Raw genomic sequence first — 15307 nt, 5'->3', positions numbered from 1 at the left:
CTATTGCCAGATGCCTCAATCCCGTTTGGGGTGGCCACAAATAAAACGCCTCCACGTCACCCTGTCCCCCGCCATTTCACTGCCCTGCTCCCAACTCACACCCCCCTCTCTCATATACCTCTCCATCCCATCCCTCCATCTCATCCTCGGCCTCCCCCTCCCTCTTCCCCCCTCCACCTCACTCACATACACTCTCTTCGTCAGTCTTTCACCCTCCATCCTCTACACATGGCCAAACCACCTCAGTGTGTTCCTCATAACGCTTCCTATCACAACCACATCCACATCACAACGCTCCTTTATATCCTCATTCGTCAGCCTGTCTCTTCATGTGACTCCACAGGGTTCTCTTAAATAACTCATTTCCACTGCTCTCACTCTAGACTTGTGTCTTTCCAACAACGTCCAAACTTCACTTCCATACGTTAGAGTTGGTATCACAATACTGTCATGTAGTAACTTTTTCACTTCCATGCTCACTTCCCTGTTTCTTATCACTGCTTTCAAAGAACCAGCAACCTTTCTTCCCTGCTGTACCCTTTCAAGCACTTCACCCTCCAAACCTCCATCCTTACTCATCACACTACCCAAGTACTTAAACGTAGTCACATTTTCCAATTCCTAACCATCCAACCTCGCTGTACATTCACTGACTTCACCTCTCTCAAAGACCATCACTTTACTGTTCCCTACATTCACCTTTAGATTCCGTTTCTTACACACTCTCCCAAACTCATCCACCAAGCCTTGCAGCTCCCCTTCGTCTTCACTCAACAACACAGTATCATCTGCAAACAACAGTACAGGGAGTTTCCAAACACTATCCTCTCTCACCAGGGCCACTCCAACATCCACTACCCTACCTTGTACCTCTTTTATTACCCCATCCATGAACAGATTGAACAACCATGGAGACATGACACATCCCTGTTTCAACCCAACCTTCAAAGAGAAAAATTCTCTTAGTCCACCATCCACATGCACTGCAGCCTTAGCACCTTCATACATACTCTTCACAGCATTCAACAACTTCCCATCTACTCCATATATTCTTAATACTTTCCACAATCCTTATCTATCCACCCTGTCATATGCTTTCGCCAAATCCATGAAAGCCGCATACAACTTCTTTCCCTTCTCTAGAAACTTTTCCACTAAAGATCTAAGAATGAATATCTGATCTACACAACCTCTTCCCTTCCTAAAGCCTCCCTGTTCTTCTCCAAGTAATTCCTCTGTTCTTTCTCTAACTCTGTCAATAAGTATCCTACCATACACTTTTCCTATTATACTAAGAAGACAAATGCCCCTATGATTACCACATACTTCTTTTTTCCCTTTCCCTTTGTACAAGGGAATAATTATACCTGACTTCCAATCCTCCGGGACTCTACCTTCCTCCCTGGCCAATCTACACATCTTCCACATCCATTCTACTACAATCTCTCCCCCATGCTTCAGCATTTCACCACACATTCCATCAATTCCTGGGGCTTTCCTCAATTTAACTTTCTTCATTGCTTCCACAACTTTTATCCTGCTGATATCTTCCTGTCTTCTCACCTCCCTCCTTCTCCCAGCCATTCCCCAGTCACTTATACTCGCATTACTTCCATCCTGTATGTTCAACAATTCCTTAAAATGTTCTCTCCATCTGCTCACTTTTTCTCCCTTCTCCACTAGTAATCTACCATTTTTATCTTTCACTCCCCTGCTAACCTCACTTCCACCCTGTCTTACTCTCTTCACCTCTTTCCAGAACATTTTCTTACAGTCCCTCCACTTTACACTTAAATTCCTTCCAAATTCCTCATCCACTCTCTTCTTACTGTCTCTTACTAATCTTTTCACCTCTCTCTTTCTTTCTACATATAACTCTCTCTTCCGTCTCTCAACTTCTTCCACGCCCCTGTTTCTCATCCATTCATTGTATGCTTTCTTCTTTTGTGCCACAGCCTGTCTCACCTCTTCAGTCCACTACGCTGTTCCTTGCACCCCCCTCCGTCTTCTCCTCCTCACACAGACCACACCACATGCTGCACATATTTCTTCCGTAAATATCCTGCACACACCTTCCACGTCCCCCATCTGCTCCAATTCATATTTGCCCAATCGTTCCTCCACTTCTGTCTTATACTCTGCCTTTTTCTCATCCTCTTGTAACCTTTCCACTCTCCTTGCAACAACTCCTTCCTCTCGCCTTTCCCTTCTTCTATTTCTCCATCTTACTTGGATGATTTTAGCTATTTTCACTTTTGTTGCATTTGATGTCCTTTGGCCCCTGACATGGTCAATGAAGCACATAGGTGTACAGTAGAAACTTGTAGAACTAGTCAATGTCTATAAGCATGCAAAGTTTCATTCAATTCTATCTAACCACTGGGGAAGACAAGGTTAAATGAAGGATGATAGGAGGTACAAGGCCTCCCAGTGCCCACTGGAACCAAGCCTAAAAGATGTCAACCGATTGATCTGGTTGAGCCCAACTAATTGCCTGCTAGCCAGATTTGCTAGCTACAGGGCACATCGTGCAGCATCACTCAACCCCCAGGATTCCTGTATCCCAGCTTCACAAGATGCCACGCACCTCAAAAACATGGGAAGCCAAAACCCTGCTAAGATGAATGATGGCTGGGGATGAGCAACATCACCTGCAGACCTCCTCTACCAGTGATGCAGGGAGGGTGCGTGGTCAACGAGACCGACAGATGCGGAATCCTACAAAGGCAAGCAGGCCTCCAGAGTACATGGCATTGCCTGCCATGCTTCAAGCCCTGCCAAAAAGTCAAGGTGACCCCCCCCCCTAGTGGGGAAAAGATGGGAAGAGAAAGAGAAATGCAAGAGAGTTGATCATGGAATAAAAAAATAAAAAAACTGACCATGCAATTGCCAGGATCATATGCCGCCAGACAACAAGGTGAAAGATGCCAAAAAAAAGTGCATGCAAAAACATGATTGATTTCCCCATGTAGAAATGAAATACTTAAAAAAACAACAGAATAGTTAAGTAAATCTCAATTGCCTATAAATGTGATAGGAAACCCGCATCATGAAGAAAACTAAAAACATCAGTAAGATGCCGTCGGCTCCTCCAAGCATCATGGATAGACAGTAGGCACCATCCACCTCCCTATGTCTATGGAGGAATCTCTGATGTATGTCCCCCAGACACGGACACTCGACCACCAAGTTACGAACAGTAAGAGGAACGAGGCAATTATCACAATTCGGCTGGAGTCCAACCACACATCAGGAACCCATGAGTAAACTGTGAATGCCCAATGCAAAGCTTGGCAACAGCCACCTCCAACTCCAAGGCTCAGAACAGAGAGCCCTTGGCACAACCACCGTCGGACAAATTTCCTTTAATTTATTATGGGCAACAGCATCCCACTGTCTCTGCCAACAAGTACGAATCGCAGACTTAAAGTATGGTATCATAGCAAAAACAGGAAGCGGGTAACTAGTAGGAGGCAATCGAGAATAAGCGGCTTACGCTAATGTATCTGCCCTCTCACTGCCCTCCACACCAACTTGTGTGGAACCCCAACAACACTTGAGAAGCTCACCATGCCTCAATGTCAGGATAAGCCACTGAAGAACGGCAAGGACCAGGGGATGAGTTGAATTAAAGGACTTGAACCAAAAGGGCGCTTTGAGAATCACTAAAAATCATAAAACATGCCTCCTCATGTGTTAAAATCAGCTGAAGAGCTACAACGACAGCAGTCAGTTCTTCAGTAAACATACAGGGATCTACTGTAAAGGAATACTTCCTCTCCTCACACTACCCCATACCTGACACCAGTGTCTGACTTCGAACCATCTATATCTACAAGAACAGTGCTTGTGTTAATATATGAATGATCCAAAAATAGTAGACTGAGAACTAAAAGAGAGATAGAAGACTTGGTACCTTCAGTATCTGCACACTTGCACCTCCGCTAGGAACCATGTAGCACTCTTTGGGACCTGGACAGAATAGACAGGCTCCACAGACAGACCTAAATCCCTCATAATCTACCCAACCCTGTACCCAAAGGAATGTGGAACACGAAGATGCATATCTTAATATTGAAAAAAATGATTGTTTTGACACAAACACAGAAGTACGTGAATCTGGCATACAACTCACCTGATTCCATCATTGAATGCTTAGTGACTTGTGCTGTAGATTAGACGAGCCATGCCAGCCTTGACCAACAAGCTAGGAACTGGGAAGAATTTGAAAGCACTTCCAGCAAAATGCTAACCAGCATGATGCACAGGATCGAGAATACTAAGCCACGGTACTGAAGCAGAGGAGTACACCTGGCAATTGTAGGCAAGTTTAGATCTCGCTAAGGCTTGAAACAGGTGTAGGAGCGTCTTCCGATCAGCACACCACAAGGTATGAGATGGTACCCTCAGCAATTTCATTGCTAGCAAACAAGACACTCTCAGAAGTGTGAAATGCGAAACCCAATCAAATCGACAGTCAAATTTTAAGCCAAGAAACTTGTTCTCCTCCACACACTGTAGGTGGAGCCCACTTAGAAATAAATCAGGGTCTGAGTGAACCCTCCCTTCTTCTACAGAAATACATAACCACAGTCATGCTTGAAGAAAAACGAAAACCTCTCCATTCTGCCCAGCTGGCGACCCTGCCTAGTCCTTCTTGCATTCTCCTTTTAACTGCATACATCCCGAATCCAGCAAACCATTTCGGCAAGTCATCCACACAAACGGAAAAAGCACTCCCTCAGGCAGGAGACCTAGTTTACCATTTATGGCAATACCAAATAAAGGAACACTAAGCACATTGCCCTGTAGAACACCTTCCTCCTGATCACAAGGAAATCAGGAGGAGGCTTGAGGAGCCCACACAGACTTGAAACTTCTAATTTGACAAGAAGTCATTAAGGACTAATGGCCGGTAGCCATGCATCCCAAAATTGTGAATCTGATTCAGAATGCCAAGGTGCCATGCTGTATCGTATGTTTCTTCCAGATCAAAGAACACAGCCACAAGATGTAGTTGAGATGAAAAAGCCAGCTAACTCAAGTCTGATGAGGTTTTGTGATTAACATCGCATTCTATGAAACCCACTAAGTGATGGAGAGAAGAAACCATTTTTCTGTAGATACCAAACATGCCTCACGCTAATTATCTTCTCAAAGAGTTAGCACACACAAGATCTGATACAAACTGGACGATAATTAGTGATATTTGAATTATTTTTGCCTGGCTTAAGAAATACAAGGACTTATACTCCTTCAGTCTCAGGCCTCCACAGTAGGTGGTACTGCCAGCCACGCTACAAGGACCACCACCAGGTCAAGTTGGGATGAAAGAAGTACGAATGGATAAAATCTCCTTCAGACAGTAACGAGGACTGGTTCGAGAAAATACATAATGGGGACCTCCACGGTGATAGCATCCGATATGTCCTGAACAGTCACCAGTATGGCTTGGATTGCCACAGGAGACACAGACACCAAGAAAACCAGCTTGTGCACGATGGCAAAAGTGGCTAACACGTCCATACCCCTGACAATGGAAGCAAAGCTTTGGGTTTGGCATATATGGCTTCAAAGGAAGTGATAGCCAAGCGAGTTTTGCAGAAGCAGGCAAGGCTAACTTGTCAAATGTCAGGAACAAGATCAGAGTTGGAGGCAGAATACCATGTATTTTCTTTTGCAGGTGTTCAATAGTCATCACAACTGGAGACTGCAGTTCCTCCAACAGCCTGCCTCTGAGTATCGGAGTAGGTCAAGGAAAAGAAACACCCTTACGCCAGTTAAAAGTGACATGAGGAACACGTGAAACATCTGCACCAGAAACAGAGGTCAGAGCCAGTAATCAGAAGCTCTTTTCTGGGGAGGGCATTTCAACATGGATGCATCCATCTCCTTGGGAAGAGATTTTAGGTTCTCTGCCGCAAACTAAAACAATGAAAACAATGGCACAGTACAAATAAAAAATGTCAGTATCTAGCACTGACCATCCACAGAGGATTTAATTACTAGATATTTTGCAAATTAATCGGGCACAGTTTCTTCTAGGCTTAGCCCCATGGCAGAACCAACCCAACTTGAACACCTCCCAGTCCCTGCTGGACGCTGATACAAAGGACTACAGTTCACAGGGCCCTGGTAAGGCTCCAGTCTGGCAGTGAGGGATCAAGTGTCTCAAAAGCCAGGGACAGATGTATGGTTGTCAACAGGATTACTATTACAGGAAGCCATATATACAGCAAAAAATACTTCATTAACTCACCCTTCTACCCACCACGGAGGCTAACAACGGGAGGTCATACACATATACCAGCGATAACACCGCTGGCGACCCCGGAGGTAGTGAGGGATATATGTAGGTAACCACCTGGGCCCCTAGATAAGGGCGACTTCCGGACGATAGGAGCCACCAGGCCTCCCAGTGCACACTTGACCCTAGCCAACAAGTACCCAGCCCATTGACAAGGTCGGGCCCAACCAGGCCGCCCATCTAGCCAGAATAGGGAGAAAAGACGTGTATTGCTAGCTGCAGGGCACATCGTGCAGCATCGTTCAACCCTCAGGACTCCTGTTTTCCAGCAGTACGAGACTCCACGAACGGCAAATACGTGGGGAGGCAAATAAGCCGGCCAAGATGAAAGACGGGCAGGGACAAGCAACATCACCAGCAGGCCTCCTCTACCAGTGATGCAAGGGGTGTGGGGGTGTTTGGTCCACGAGGCCGACAGATGCCGAACTCTATAAAGGCAGGCACATCTCCAGAGAAGGTGGCACTGCCAGCCACGCTTCAAGTCCCGCCACAACGTCAAGGTGACCCCCCTTAGCGGAGAGAGAGAGAGAGAGAGAGAGAGAGAGAGAGAGAATTGTTAGATACCCTGCACCCTGTATGACCTCTTCCACTTAACTGGTAATAGACTCTTTAAGTTTGACTCACTCACAGCAAAGTATAAACACAAATCATTAGTTGGAATAGAATATTGGAAATTTCCCGTCCAAAAGTCTTTTACTAGTTAGTAGTACTCGTGTTAATAATTTTAGGGACCCATGACTCACCAAGTACAATCGTCTCGCCTAAGCCGAAATGAAATAATCGAGGTGACGAGAGGGATAATAATAATTTTTCTAGAAAAAATCTCTTAGGCTTCCATCTCACCCAGTTGAACACAATCGTCTGGTACCACTATAACAGAAAAGTAGAGTCGTTCCCTGTATTTTTCTTTGAACTAAGAATGTACCCTCTCATGGTTGGGATTGCTGTTATACTATACCTGCGAAAACCAGACGCTATTATTTATCTGAGAGGGATATAAGCTCCGTTGACGTTTAATGGGACGCTCCAGCCTCAGCGTAATTGGTACCTCCCTCTCCAGTATATTTACCTGGGAAAGACGTACACGTCTAAATATACTGTATTCGTGTATGGTGTTAGTATGTGATTGTACAGAAGGAGAAGGACAGGAAGAGAGAACACAAATTTGGTGGATGAAGTAAGAGGGCTTTCCAGGAGGTTGTGTGCGTCGTGGGGAACTTGGATCATTGAATATGGACAGAACTGACTGGAAGGTCTTTGTCGGAGCCAGTTATTACAGGTAGTAAAACAAATTAGACAGTTTATCCTTTTCATGATCTGGACATCTAGTGTTTATTCAGACTAACATTAGACGATTTCATTCAGCTGAGTATTAAAAGAGCGTGAGAGTTAAGTTGCCACGAACTCTGTTATTATCGGGACAACACTACGTTTACATTCCAGCTGATCGCAAATTATTTCATTCAGCTGGGAGAGAGTCTTTGCATTTGATGCCATGCAGCCTTTCATATTAGCATTTTATATCATCTGTTCCACTGTATAGAAGCGAATGACATGCACAGCCCCTACTGTCTGAGAACTACGAAGACTATCAACCACCATGCAATATTTTTTGTAGATTTAGAGACCTAAGTTGCTGTATTATTCTAATGTGTCTGCTTCACAGTTAGGGATATGATGGATAAAATGGAATATGATGGATGTACTCAATAAGCAGAGAAACATACATAGTCTCTCTCAGCTTAGGAATATTAGCCAACAGAGGAAATGACAAGTACACGAGTTGAAATATTAGGCGAACTTAAGCCCTGGATGTACACATTTAAACCATATTATTTCAAGGCCCTCGGGCCAGCGTAGAAATGCCTTACTCAAGGAATTAATGCAAGACCGGGAGCGGATTTTGGCGAGAATTATAATTCAGATAAATGTTGACAAATTTTTGACAACAACAGAATATGGAGATTGTCGCCAAAACAGGAAATCAACTAATCGTGTGGTCACATGTTTCACTACATCATATCATGCAGTGTTAACTCTGCCATCCTTACCACTTACATTAAGTGTGATGTTCACTGAACTGTTTTACATCAGCACAGTCAGTAGGCTATATTTCATCTAGGAAGCCGACACGCCGGTGTGTTTACAGTATGGAAAAGTCATCAAGCTTGTATCAGTCAAAATTCTCAGGAGCAATATTGAGTATTTACTTTTCCTGATAAAGCTTCAATTTCGTATTGAGTTCTGGTGCTCGCGAAAACGGCATCAACCCAATAATTGTTAAGCGCTCTCAAGATAAGTCAAATTATATTCATTCTTAACATCGCTAAAACTAACCTCAGCTTGCATGCCAACCATTATGTTGCCTTGAACACAGCAGCTCACAATTTCGTACTGTGGGACACATTGTCTATTGTACCCTTAGTGTTTTGAAAAATATCATTCTGCAATCCCTCTACCGCCTCCAGATGATACCCTGAGCAGAAATCGTTTAGGGTCCTATTTGGATTCATTTTGGACTAGTAAAGAAGCGTCCAGCAACTCTCTTTTTTGAGTCGTGAAGTTGCCAAGCGTCACCAAAGTATTTATTCTCGTGCATATGTAGACAAACTAAAATAATTTTTTCCAATTTTCGGGGGATGAATTTCCCCTTTCCCCAAGGGTCCAGCAGCAAACAGCCTCCTTGCTCTGGTCAAACTGATAGGGTGTTGGTGCAGGCAAACCTGTAATTTAGGGCTCAGTTTGGCCACCCCTTCCGTGATAAAGGCGTCTGGCTATAGACAGACATATATAGGCAATTTGAACATGTGAAGACAACATAGTAATATTACTATAAAATAAAAAGAGCAGTCAGCAGTGAGTTCGAACGTTTTAAATGGTTTCATAATTTTGCTGTGTTTTGATAATGTCAAGAAATAAGGGAATTTTTCCTCTTCACAATCCTGGCTTTAATGTGTCCGGCAATTTCTCCGTGGCCTCTAATACTACCTCTAGGTTGACTTATATGGTGGATAGGGAGTCACATAAAAGCAAGGCCATTCATTGACCACATGTCCTGCGTCACACCATGGAAACATCGAAGGTGGGTAAAGATGTGGGCGTGATGAGCAAAGGAATGGGGAGGGACCGACTATAATGTACGAGTGAGGTAGAGTTCGGGTAGTATGTATACCCTGTAACAAGTCAAACAGATACGGGAGCTTCAGATCCCGTCGGTCAGTGTTCTTTCACCCATTTAGTATGCCAAAAATTGTTAATGAGTTACTGAAGGACAGCCTGGTTCCTGGAGGTGCTCCTGCATCTAAAGTATGAGTTAGTTTTTGTACTGCAATAAAGATTTATTTCCATCTCTCCTCCGGAACTGAAGGTGCAAGACGGAGGGAATTTAAATAACTGTGTGTGTGGAGGGGGGGAGAGGAAATAAGTGGGGTGAACTGGAATTGCGGCATGGCGTGGAGAGGGACTACGATAGTTATACCCTCTGAAAGTGGATGCTGTAGTATTATTGGTTAGATTGCTACTTCTGAGTGTTATCTAACAGCCATAACAAAGTAAGATCGCGATGCTTCCTTTGGCTTGGCGTCTTTGGATACATAACAATATCATTTGTTGTCCAGTATTAAGGTGCTACAGTAGTTCGAAACTTTGTTAGGTGGTGCGAGGAATAATGTGCGACGACACTGTTATATAGAATGTAAAAAAGTCTTTATTTGGTGACTGACTCATTGATGAAAATTATCTGACCGTAACTTCACAATCAGATGACGAAACAGTGATTAGGATATCAATAAAAACTCTCAGCAAACTAACAGTTAAGATTAGATCTTCATTCGGTGTCAAGCCCTGGGTATGACTTCTTTTAACACATGAAGAGGGATTGAAGGTGAATAGAAAGTCCTGCTCGTGAGTGTACCTAATTGATCTCTATGTTTCGCTTCGTTTTTAAAGGCTCCAACATGCTTGCATGTGTCGGCCTTGGTCATCTAATGGCGGCTCTCCACGCTGCACGATCCATTGCAGCCTCCCTGTTTAGTCCCTTAACTCTAAGGTCACACTTAATGACCTCGTCCCATGTCTTTCTCGGTCTACCCCTCATAACCCCACCCCCAATATTAACACTTCTCACCTTCCTCACCCAATTATCATCCCCCATCCTCTCCACATGTCCAAATCACCTCAATCTACCTCTCCTCATCACAACACCAATACACTCCAGTCCCATCCTACCTCTCAACTCTTCCATTGTAAACCCAGCCCCTCCACCCCTCCTCCCCAGCCACTAGCCACGCTCAGTCTGTATATTCCTAGATTTATTGTATTACGACAAATATTTTGGTATAGCGTTTCAGCTGCCCTCTCTTTATTATTTTTATTCCAGGTCACTTAAACCAAACAAAGACCCACCTCTCTCTTCGCTGTACGAGTACAGACCCATAACACTACTTGGCATACCTTCCAAAATAAGTGAACGCCTCATTCTCAACACTCACTCCCCATGTCACCTTGCTCCTTCATAACATGGAGTCAGAACACAGCACTCTACAAGCACATAACTGACTAATCTCACACAACGAGGAACAAACGGCATCAACTCCACGACACCAGTTCAGTATACACTTCCCACCACAATGGATATTACTTAAGCCTTTGATGCCATCTCGCAACGCAAACTATTCAAGACATACAACAAAAACTTGGAAAAGACCACCAAACTCTGGCTTGCCAACTATTTATCTGGTAGACATGCACATTTTACATTCCAGGACAAGCCATCATGAGCACGAAATTTTTCTAACGCAATTTCGAAGGGCTCCGTTCCTTTGCCCACACTCTTCAACCTATATGTATTCATGTTATTCCCACACCCTAACCACCCACAAACATTCCCTCATATGCAGATGTCGTCACCATAACCACACACCAAATAGCAGACACAGCCTACATTGTACAACAAAACAACATCAACACACTTCAGACTGGGGTTGAGGACGACAGGTTGATGATCGCCCTAACCAAATCCACCACCACAGTTACCACAAGCAATAAACATGAACACAGGGAGTCCCAGCACATCACACTTAACAGTATATGTGCGCCACACACACACACCATCCACAAAGCTCCTTGGAGTGACACTGGACTCATCTTCAAGAACCACTGGCAAGACATCAAGAGGTGGTGCACCTCTAGACTCACTGCACTCGGGGCAACTACAGGGCCAGCGTTTGGAGAGCACCAACAACAACAACACATTCCTTCAAACAATACATAAGATCAGTGATGTCCTATGCTTTCCCAGCATGGGCTCCCATCCTGTCTAATACCCACAACAACACGTCAGTCATACAGAACACCCTACACATCACAGACTGCACCAAAATGACTCCAAGAGCTCACTTACACTCTGAAACTAAAGTCCTCTCTGTCAGAGATTACCTTGATGTGAGAGATACACAGATTTATGCAACAGTCTGTTCCGATACACAGCACCCCTGTTATTACCTAACAAAGACGCACAACACACCTTCTGTAGGTGCAAAACAATCGCCATAAAACAATCGAACCCTTTACAACAGTATCCCTCCTCCTGATATTACAACACTATAGCACTGAAAAAAAAAATAAAAAAATAAAAACTACATATTCACTTCACGCGCAGGGCAATAAAACACATCGATAACAACACCATACAACAAGCCCCCATTCCTGACATACACCCATCGGAGTGTTCATAATAGAGACGATAGAGCTCACCCAACTAAGCTTAGAGAAGGACATCACCCTCCCCTCCTGTGTTACAAACTTAGACTTTTATTGGGTGGAAGCACAGATGACACAGTAATCGTATAACACATAGTGGAGCACTGCACTGCACATGCCACATCAAGACATAGACACAACATAAACGGTGTAGGGAGTCTATGGGACAACCCCAGAGGGCCAGATGCATACCTGTGGTCGAAGGGTCTGCAGCAGCAGCAGCAGCAACAACAACAACAACAACAACAACAACAACAACAACTCCAGTTGACTAATACATCAGCATTAAACCATCCGGCACTAAGGTGTTAATTTAATTCTTCTTATTACCAAATAATTTAGTTCGGATTAGCAAAAGATCAGCAGGAAGAAGTTAATCAAGCCCTAGTCCACAAGTGTACCGTCAAGCTGAACAGTATCTTTTATAGACGGTAAGAGTAATATAAAAATACGTCATCGGCCTGAAGAACTTAACTCATATTATTTGCAAAATTGCCTAGTAAGAATTCATTGCATTTCAGTTATTTATTTGTGTATACACTTATCACAGATTCATTGCCTTTCCCTTCGTCAGCCGTATCACAGCTTTGTTTACTACAGGCATCGATCTGGTCCTTGGGAATGTATTTCTCCTTTGTTCACATACTAACCCATTAATAAATGTGTCTGTAGGTAGCAGGAGTAAAAACGGAGCTTCCCTTGTTGTAAGAGGGTTACCAGATTGCACGTTCTTCATTTTTTGGATGCATGTATGATAGACTTTTACGATGGAGTTTTTGAATGTAGGAATATACATATAGCGTTCATTTTCTTCACTAGGGGACGACCCTAAGCCAAATATATGAATCTGTTACCGGGAGGATAAGACTACAAAATGATATCATTCTACCGGTAGAGTGACCGTCACGGAAAGACTCGTATTCTCGTCGGTTAAGATGTAATGCCACAAATTTAGTATTCATGTATGTGTTTAGAAGTACTGTAATTTCTAAGTTAGATAGGGTGTAATCTGAATACTAGCCTATAATTTCCTGTTCTAAGTAGTAATTCATATGTTAATGATTAATGTAAGGTTAACTTTATTTTTATATGTATGCATCTCTGTATCTATGCATTGGGTGATGTAATTGTGGATGTTGAGCTATGGGAATTCCTCCGTCTGGTCGAGTAATGAATAACAGATGAGCGCAGCTTTTCCCCTTGTTTGTGCGTCGTTGTTGGGCGCCATGTTTAAACCTTAAACAGAGTAATGATGGGTATACAATTCTTTCCGTATCCTAGTTGTGAAATGCTTACTAATGAAACTGCTAGAACCCAAATATGTAAGATTAACAGTCAAAAAGGCCTAAATAATGTCATTTGTGAGGGATTTAATAGTCCCTCTTGCCTTAGGCGTCACTAGATGGCATAAGCTGCCCCAAACTCAATGCGGGATAGTAGTAAATACAGTATTTAAATTAAGTAAGGATTGAATACCAAATTTTCCCCAATTCAATCAAAAGTCCTAACGTCATGTGTACACCACTATATAAATAGTGAAGAGAATTAAAACCCACCATATTGCAAAAACACAATCTCATTTGATCTAGCAGTGGCGTCTCTGGCGTGCCTGGGGAGGCCCACTCGCTGCTCAAACATCGTTTGTAATGGACGTTGGTTCAGGTGAACTGTCCACATTCCTCCTTTTTCCCCCCTTTTTCTTGTTTAATCCTTACTTGGCGTGAACCATATGAAGTAATATTGTTAAAAGCTTAACATAGACACGCTGCTCAAACATCGTGTATAATGGACGTTGGTTCAGTCCCCAGACACCAGCGACGTCAGAGTGTGCACGAGGCCATCTCGTGGTATTGCCCATAGACTGGTCTTACATACACACTTACACTACCCAAGAATTATTTTATAAACTGAATGTAGTAGAAATGGTATTATTCATCTATCAAGTGAACTTCTTTTTTTGTAGATAAGGAATAGAAATTTGAAAAGTGATGTGATCATGTAACGGAAAGGTGAAATTCAAACTCATTAACCGTTTTCTTTCTCTTATATTAATATGTTAGAAAATTAGGAGCGTGGAAGGGAACTTAGTGGTTGTGAGTAAAAAATATGATTTTTGAGTTGTTCCTCGAGGCTACACAAGCCCGAGTGATTATGTATTTTTGGCGATTATGCATTAATGATGATTATGAATTGTTAATAATTATGAATTGATAGTGATTGTGAGTTATAGTGAATTGCATGATGATGATATACTACACGGACGAAATAGAACACAAGTGATATATTGTTTTTTTGGTTCGAGGCTATGCCAGCCCGAAAAGACAACCCAAGCTCATAAATGTCCCAGTCTTGAGGCTATTGTCGAGCCCAAGAATAACTGACAATAAAGAGTGAGGTACGATGACCTCAGAAATCGCTTGAATGTTCCAAATTGTTTTGCCTGGTGACAATGTTGTATGAATGATCGGCCAAACCATGGTTTTAATGTACAACCCCTAAAGGTCATGTAATTAAAAATGTCTGTTGAAAACCAGTATAGATTTATTAAAGTAGAGTAAAGTATATGTCCTTTTTTTTTTTTTTTTTGTATACCCAGTCAAGGGAATTATGTCCTCTCATGCCTAACTCACTCCCCTTCCAGTTCAAGATTCCTTCGCTTTGGGAACGACGACCACACGTGGTACTGACTTAATCTCGACTCGGCCAAAAACTACAAACGCTACCAAAACTATCTTAAACAATTATCCTTTACCATACCAAGTCAAAACACCACCCCCTCCCCCTTTTGTTTTACTGAAGTGAATTTTCTATCAACCAAGGAGGGGAGACTAAGTCGAGTACCATCTGGATTATCAAAGGGTAAGTTGACCAGAACCAACAACCGGTAAGATTATAAATCCTAACATTACACTGATGGAACAATAACAAGAGGAGAAAGAACTCAAAACCCGTCGTTACACTGGTGGCAATAGCGGTGGGATATTCATCGTTCCCCAATTAATGGCGTTGGTGAGAAAGTGAGGGGAAGTGAATAGCCACGAGAGTGAGAATGTCAAAGGCAAAGAGAGACAACATTTCAAAATTTAATTTCCTTTTTTTTGTAAGAATAGAAAATTAGGGTCACCATGTCTCTGTATAGACAGATGTTTGCTCAGTCGCAGCTGGAAGCTGATCGTCCGTCACAAGCGGGGAGAGATCATGTAACCATTCCATTGGATGAGGCGGAGGAACAATTCGGTA

At 43.0% G+C, this 15307-nt stretch overlaps 1 protein-coding gene across 1 annotated transcript in view; it reads left to right on the top strand.

Moving 5' to 3' along the window:
• The first annotated feature begins 2627 nt into the window (after positions 1-2627).
• LOC145395713 (ionotropic receptor 21a-like) overlaps positions 2628-15307 on the top strand; it is a 63884-nt gene continuing 51204 nt past the window's right edge. Inside the window, exon 1 of the mRNA XM_080269254.1 lies at positions 2628-2790. Coding sequence (XP_080125380.1) covers positions 2628-2790 — 163 coding nt within the window. The remainder of the gene's footprint in view (positions 2791-15307) is intronic.

This window comes from Coenobita brevimanus, chromosome 33 (genome assembly GCF_032717465.1).
Source record: "Coenobita brevimanus isolate Jiangsu-jjx chromosome 33, ASM3271746v2, whole genome shotgun sequence".
NCBI classification, from domain to species: domain Eukaryota; kingdom Metazoa; phylum Arthropoda; class Malacostraca; order Decapoda; family Coenobitidae; genus Coenobita; species Coenobita brevimanus.
Note: the sequence above shows the minus strand (reverse complement) of the source record. Positions and strands in the feature narration are given on the sequence as shown.